Here is a 7,270-nt window from a genome sequence, read left to right as displayed (position 1 = left end):
ACGCCAATTAGCACAAATGGTAAGTTCCGACAGTGCCTACAAGTGTGCCTACTGGCCGCTAAATGGCAATACCGGTTTCATATGTATACACCTGGTAATAATATTAGCAATAAATTCTAAATATTATATTCACGGTTAAGAACAACGATTGCGAGAGCCAACAAGATACTTTATAAACATTGAATGAAAATCTTTAGCAAAGGTCGAAAGACAATCCATAAACATAATTTATAACTACTCTTGGCAAGAGACTATAACAAACTAAAACTAATCAATAACAACTATGAATTTGATCAACTGTTAAGAAGGACCCATAGCAACGAATAATATCAACCGTCCCTTAGCAAATGTTACTAAAAATTCCTAACAAAGACCAATAACAACATCTAGCTATGATAAATATGAAACATTAGCAATGGGTCACATTAGGACTAAAATTTAAGCAATTTAAATGAGAATAAAATCAAATTTAAAATCCTATTTGACGTCCAATAATCAAGTTAATGTATAGAAGTCGTGAAAATAAAACCATGAATCCAAGGAACAAATTTGGACAACGACCATAAAATGCTCCTATTGCAATTTGAAAAAAGATCCTCTTTAAACAAAAATTCGGAAAAAAGAAAAAAATTGTGGACAAAAATAAAAAAGTGGTAAGAAAAAAATGAGAAGGCGACTAACCAAATATCTTATTTCTCTTTTTTCATTTCTTTTGTCTTTTTTATTTTTATTATTGTCAAATCACAATAAAAAAAGTGTAAATAATATTCACCAACGTTTCGAAACTCATATAGCACCCTTATCAAGGTGAGCAAAATTTCAGTAGTTAGTATCTTACCTTCATAAGTGTGATGTATAAGTACCGAAACGTTAATAAATATTATTTAAAAATATTTTTCATTGTAATTCGATAATAATAACAATAAAAAAGTCTAAAGAAATAAAAAAAAAGAGAAGGAAGGGGATTTAGTTTATTGCATTCTCATTTTTCTTTCCTCTTTTTTATTTCTGCCCATATATTTTTTTAAAGAGGATCTTTTTCAAATTACGATTGGAACATTTTATGGCGTTTGTCTGAATTTGTTCGTTGCATTCTTGGTTTTATTTTCAGAATATCTATCGCAGTAGGATCCTGGATGAGATCCAGCTAAAGTGCTAAGGTATGAGACCGATTAGTAGTTAAGTAACAAACTTTCTTAAATTTGTTCAACAGTCTAAATAATGACAAAAATTGTAGAAAAGTTCCATTCTATTTTTTCGAAATTTGTACACGTGCTGATGGGACTTTTATAGCATAAGCGTCGAAAAAATTCTCCTTAATTTTTTTTTGTTTTCATTTTGTGCAGAGCATTTGGGTTAAGAGTATGAGAAAAGTTTAATTTTATTCGATTTTATTTTTTCCAAAATCTTTACAAGTGGTTAATTATTATAATAAACGTTTATAAAAAACAATAATTTATTATTATAGGTACTTCTGTAGGACAAAAGTGTCAGAAAATCCTACTTAATTTTTATTTTTTATTTAAAGCATTTTTTAAATAATATAATTAGACAAGCCCCTCTTAATTTTTTCAGATTTTTGACAAGCCCTGAATATTTTTGGGAAAAAAGTATTGGAAAAATCCCACTTAATTTTTTTTTCAGAACTTTTTTAGGACAAAAGTACTGGAAAAGTTCTACTAAAAATACCAAAATACTTTTACCAGAAACTGTTCAGAACAAAATTGTCGAAAAAGTCCCACCTAATAGTTTTTTAACAGGGAATTTAGGACAAAAGTATCGGAAAAGTACATCTCTTTTTTTTAAATTTACAAATTTAAACTGAATTTTGGGAGAAGAATACTGAAAATTTTTTTTTTCAAAATTCTTACAAGTGCCCGGCATATGTTGCAAAAAATGCAAAATAGCAGTTTAATGTAAAACTTATGCTGAAGACCGTGTTTTTGAACATTTTTTCGAAATTAATTATTTTTATTCAATAAGTGGCAAGATTCAAACTATCTTGTGAAAAATTTTTAGTCGCTTAAACAAATATTTATGTTTAAACATTTTCTTTTTCGCCATGAAATTGTTGACATATGTTCCATTTATTTAACTTTTTTTCCATATACATCTTGATAAATTAATACTTTCTTGAATCAATAATATAGTTAATGAATTCCAAAAAGTGTAATTAATAAAATAAAATGCTTGCAATCATTTTTTAAACTTAAATTTGCTCCATCTTTTCTATGAAAATAAGCAAGTCATCTTCATTGTTTAAATAATTGCAAACTGTCCTTCACAAAAAATATAACTCTTAGCATTCATCACCTGCGCCATTAATTTAAAAAAACAATAACTTCTTACGCTTCACAGGATGAAAAAGTTATTTTTAATGTTTTCAAATATCGTAAAAAAAATTACTTTTAATATTCGTTAACTGTGTTTTTAAACCGCAAAAAATATTTACGATTAAAAGTATAACAATTAAAAAAAATTAAAATTATTAAAATTACGACAAATCGCGTTAAGTTAGAAATATTATTATTAAAATTCATCAACTGTATCATTTATCCCGAAAATTAATAACTTTTCACGATTTGCTGGCACAGAATTGTTTTTGACGAATATTCATTCTTGAAACCCAAAGGGTTTGGGGCGTCAAAATTAAAATTTTCTGGGTGAAAATTATTCCTTGAATATTTCTTAAGGGGCGACCATATTTGAATTTAGAAAAAGTTAATAACAAGTACTTCTTTCTTCCATTTTTTTAAAAACAGATTTTCAGATTTAAACACAATGTTAATTTCAAAAGTCCAAGGGCAAGATTTGAAAAAAAGGAATTTTTTTTGAAAAACAAATTGGGGGTATCGATCACAAAAAATAGAAAGTCGAAGTTAGGGACCACAAACCGAATGAAATATAAATCCTTAAAAAAATATATTAAAACAGAAATATTATGGTTGAAAAGATGGGCAGTAATTTTGGGAATTTTCAATTCTATTTTCGAGGATATTTTTGGAATTCCCAATTCTAAAGTTCACTTTAAATTAATTTAGGTTAAATATTTTTAAACTCGAATCGATAACCAATTAATCCTCCAAGAGTAAAAAAGAAATCGATGTGAAATTCTTTTTATTTTACAAATATGAAGAATTCAATCGTGGAACTACTTAATCTTCAGATAAGAAATATTATATAAGGTAATAAATTATCCCATGATACACGTTAATGATCAATTTATACTTTGAAGATTTCCTTTTACTAGCAGTCGATAAAGAAATTTTAATAAATTTATTCTTATTTTGATCATTTTCTCTTAAAAATTAAATTTGAATCAAGTAATTATCTATAATATATTCAAGTTTGAAATATGAAGTTGAATTCTAAATTTTTTATTTATTATCGAAAATTTTAATTTCAAAATAAGTGGTATATCTTGGTAATTCTACATTTAAGAAAATTGATTCCTAATTTAATTTGCATTACTTTTTCTATTGCGTTTACTTAACTTTATTTTTAAAATAAAAATTTCTAAGCACAGGAAAAAATTGAGAGGAATTTCCTCATCAGTAATTTACATAACTACCAATGTACTAAGACTTCTTTATCGACGACTGATAACAACAAAATCTAAACACATTCTCTCTCTGATATAAAGTCTCTTCAATCAGAATATATTTTTGAATTTCCCATATTTTTTTTGACACTTGGATATGATTAATAACCAGGAGATTCGTGTAAAAAAGTATTATTTCCAATATTTTCATAATTTTGAAAAATTTCTAGAAGTTTTTCCAAACAGGAAAGTATATATCCTTTGAATAGCCTCTGATAATTTTCCGGTCACATTTTTTCATCCTCCGGATGTAGGAACTTTATCTACCGTACTGCCAATATTCTCTCCAAATATTTCTTTTTCATGTCGAGGTAAACCTTTCTAAATGCAATATTCGGTTTTCGGGTTTTCTGCAAACTTGGTCAAATGTGCCATATAATACTGTTTGGACCTCGTCCTCAAGGATTGGTGCCTCCCTAAAATTGTGTTTTTTATTTTTTAATACGAATAAATTAAAATTAATTTTTTTCTAGTCACAGAGAAAACTGGGAGTAAGAAACGTTGTAGGTAACGAGCGTGGTGGGGTAACAGACATCAGGGTAACTGCGTCTGAAGTAAAATGATCGTGGTTGTTTTTCAGTCTCCGCTAGTTGTCAGTCTCCGCTAGAGTCTAGCGGAGTCCGACCAAAATATCTTCGATTCGCCACGATGAGGTTACCTCAGACGCAGTTACCCTGATGACTGTTACCCCACCACGCCCGTTACCTGCAATTTTTTTTCTCAGTTTTTTCTGCGTTTCTATTGGAAACTATTGTGAAATACTTGTTTACAATGACTTTTCTGCTCAGCTTTGTGTCTGATAATTAATATTATAATTTTTTTATAAATTATCTTACGCATTGCTACGCCCGCTTGGAAGTGATGAATGTCCTTTTCCATTCTCCACCAATTCATTCGTGCTGTGATTGACATCCATATTAAATTTTGCAGCAGCATGGGACTCTTTTTTTCTTAGACGGGAATGAATTAACTCCTCTACAAGATACATTATGAAGAATCTATTATAAACATAAATTTATGACAATAAGAGGACACAAAGTCTAAATCTGTCGAATGGAAAAAACAATTTAAAAATAGAATAAAAAATATTAGTAATTTTGAATATTAATATTATTAATATTGAACCATTATTTTATTTATAGTAGAACCATTGCTTAAAATTTCCTCAGGGGTCGTTCATAATATAATAGCGGAATAAATAGAATAAATAATAAATAATCGGAGACTAAATTTTGTAACAAAAAATTGATGCATAGGTACCATATTCCATTCAATATAAAACGCTCAAGATTTCAAGTCAAAATATATTGCATTTTCAACATACTAGTTTAATTTTGAACCAAATATTTAAATCATCGATCCAAGAAGATAATTTTTCAACCAAATGGTCAAATTTTGAAACAAAGTAGATTGAATTTTAACGATAAATTGTTTTACTTTAAACCAAATTGTTGAATTTTCATTAAATAAATGAATTTTTAACAAAAAAAATTAATTTTTAAACCACACTTAATTTTAAAATAAATTCTTGCATTGAAAACATAATAGTTTAAATTTTAATAAAAATAAACGAATTTTGCAATTATATTCATTACAGTAGAATTTTTAAACGAATAGTTAAAATTTTTGAGCCTAAGAAATTAATTTTTTTCTGAAGGATGACTTTTCTACTATAAAAGATGCATTTAAATCTAAAATAACGAATTTTCTATCAAAAAAGAATTATGTTGAGCAAAAATTGAGTTTTCGACAAAAAAAAGACAATCCACAAATATGATTTTTTAACCAAGTGGTCAAATTTTTAAACAAAAAGAATTAAATTTTAATCAGAAAAAGTTGCATCTTATACAAATATATAGTTGAATCTTACATACGAAAAGACGATTTTTTGTAGAAAAAGTTCAATTTTCAGCCAAGAAAGATCAAATTTCAACGAAGAAATTTTTTACCGAAAAAAATTCATTTTTAATGTATATTTTTTTAAAATAAAAATTAAGAAGACTATAATTTTACAAAATAAAAAGAATTCCAAACAAAAAATGTAATAGTTAATATTTCAAAAAAAAATTAATTTCAAATCAAAAACAGTTGAATTGATACAAAAGAGATTAGGTTTCAACCAAGAAAGGTTTTTCATTTAAGATAAACAAAAATATTAACAAAATATTAAATTTACAAGCTCAAAAGGATGAATTTTCTACAAAACAGTTTAAATATCAACCTAAAAATATAAATTTTCAACAAAAAAGTTCATTTTCAACCAAATATTTGGATTTTTAAATAATAAAATGAATTCTTAACAAATGAATTTACCTTTTAAGCAAGTTGATGAGTTTTGAATCAAAAAGAATAATGTTTTATCAAAAAAGAGGAAATTATAAAAAATGCATAAATTTTCAATCGAAAATTTTGAATTTTTAACAAAAAAGTTAAATTTCAACTAAACAGTTGGTTCTTCACTAATAAAATAATTTCTTAACAAATTAATTAAAGTTTCAGCCAATTAGTTGCATTTGTAATCAAAGATTATATTTTTCTACCAAAAAGAACGAATTTAAGACAAAATACATCAATTGTTAACCAATTCGTTGAATTTTTATTTGAAAACAATACATTTTCAAACAAAAATGAAAAATGAAACAATCCATTTTCAAACCAAAATAGAATAGTTAAAATTTGAGCTAATAAGATGAATTGAAAAAAAAACATTTTTTACAAAATAGTCGAAGCTTCATCAAATAAAATAAATGTTTAACAAATTAGTTAAACTTCCAACCAAGTAGTTGAATTTTTACCAGAAAATATTATTTTTATTTAAAAATTTAACAGTGCAGTTGTCAACTAAAAACGATCAATTTGCAATCAAAAATGGAATAGTTATATTGTTATTTAAATAAACGGATTTACAACAACAAAAAAGAATTTTGAATAAAATAGTTGAATCTTAAACCTATCAAATGAAATTTTAACAAAGTGGTTCAAATTTCAAGCAAGGAGTTGAATTTCAACAAAAAAGTATGAATTTTCAATGACAAATTTAATAGTTAAATTTTGAACTATAAACGATAAATTTACATCCAAGAATGGATTAGTTCAATTTTCAGTGAACAAAATTAATTCGTAACTAAAAAAAGAGAAGAATTTTCAACCAAGTCCCTTTAAAGTGTCACATAGTTTTTGAACGGCTTATTATAACTTTTTTTATTTTAAATGATTGAAAAAATATTGTTATCTTTTAAAGTAATGGCTAATTTTTAACAGGTCATCCGGTGACTAGTTGATTTCTATCTGTTGGTACTTTAATTTGTTTAAGTGTTGTTCCTAAAAAGAACACATTTTTTCTCATTTTCCTCAGTCAATTTCTAAAAGTAACACGGCTTTAAAATTAAAAACTTGAATCTATTTTTTTCGAAGAAGCTGAAAAAGTAAAAAAATCGAATTAATAGTTCTAGCCTTAATATTTATTTTATTCTGAAGGACTTAAAATAATGATTGAAACCAACATAAATTATTTTTCTTCATAAATAGCAACTCAAGGACCATTATCTTTGGATTTTTCTGCAGCCTAAACTTAGCTAAGAAAATCTTAATTAAAGAATTAATTATACGGTTCAACGGGGCAATTTCGAACATTTGGGGTGAATTCAGAAATTCCTCAATTGTTACTTT

At 26.1% G+C, this 7,270-nt stretch overlaps 1 protein-coding gene across 3 annotated transcripts in view; it reads right to left on the bottom strand.

Moving 5' to 3' along the window:
* The window catches only part of LOC117182371 (zinc transporter ZIP1-like), a 153,442-nt gene that overhangs the window by 82,086 nt on the left and 64,086 nt on the right, over positions 1–7,270 (bottom strand). For all 3 annotated transcript variants that reach the window (XM_033375570.1, XM_033375572.1, XM_033375571.1), the window contains exon 4: positions 4,438–4,599. In XM_033375570.1, the coding sequence (XP_033231461.1) occupies positions 4,438–4,599 (162 nt within the window). The remainder of the gene's footprint in view (positions 1–4,437; positions 4,600–7,270) is intronic.

Source organism: Belonocnema kinseyi, chromosome 10 (genome assembly GCF_010883055.1).
Source record: "Belonocnema kinseyi isolate 2016_QV_RU_SX_M_011 chromosome 10, B_treatae_v1, whole genome shotgun sequence".
Taxonomy (NCBI): domain Eukaryota; kingdom Metazoa; phylum Arthropoda; class Insecta; order Hymenoptera; family Cynipidae; genus Belonocnema; species Belonocnema kinseyi.
The sequence above is the reverse complement of the archived record's forward strand: the minus strand, read 5'-3'. Positions and strand labels throughout refer to the sequence as shown.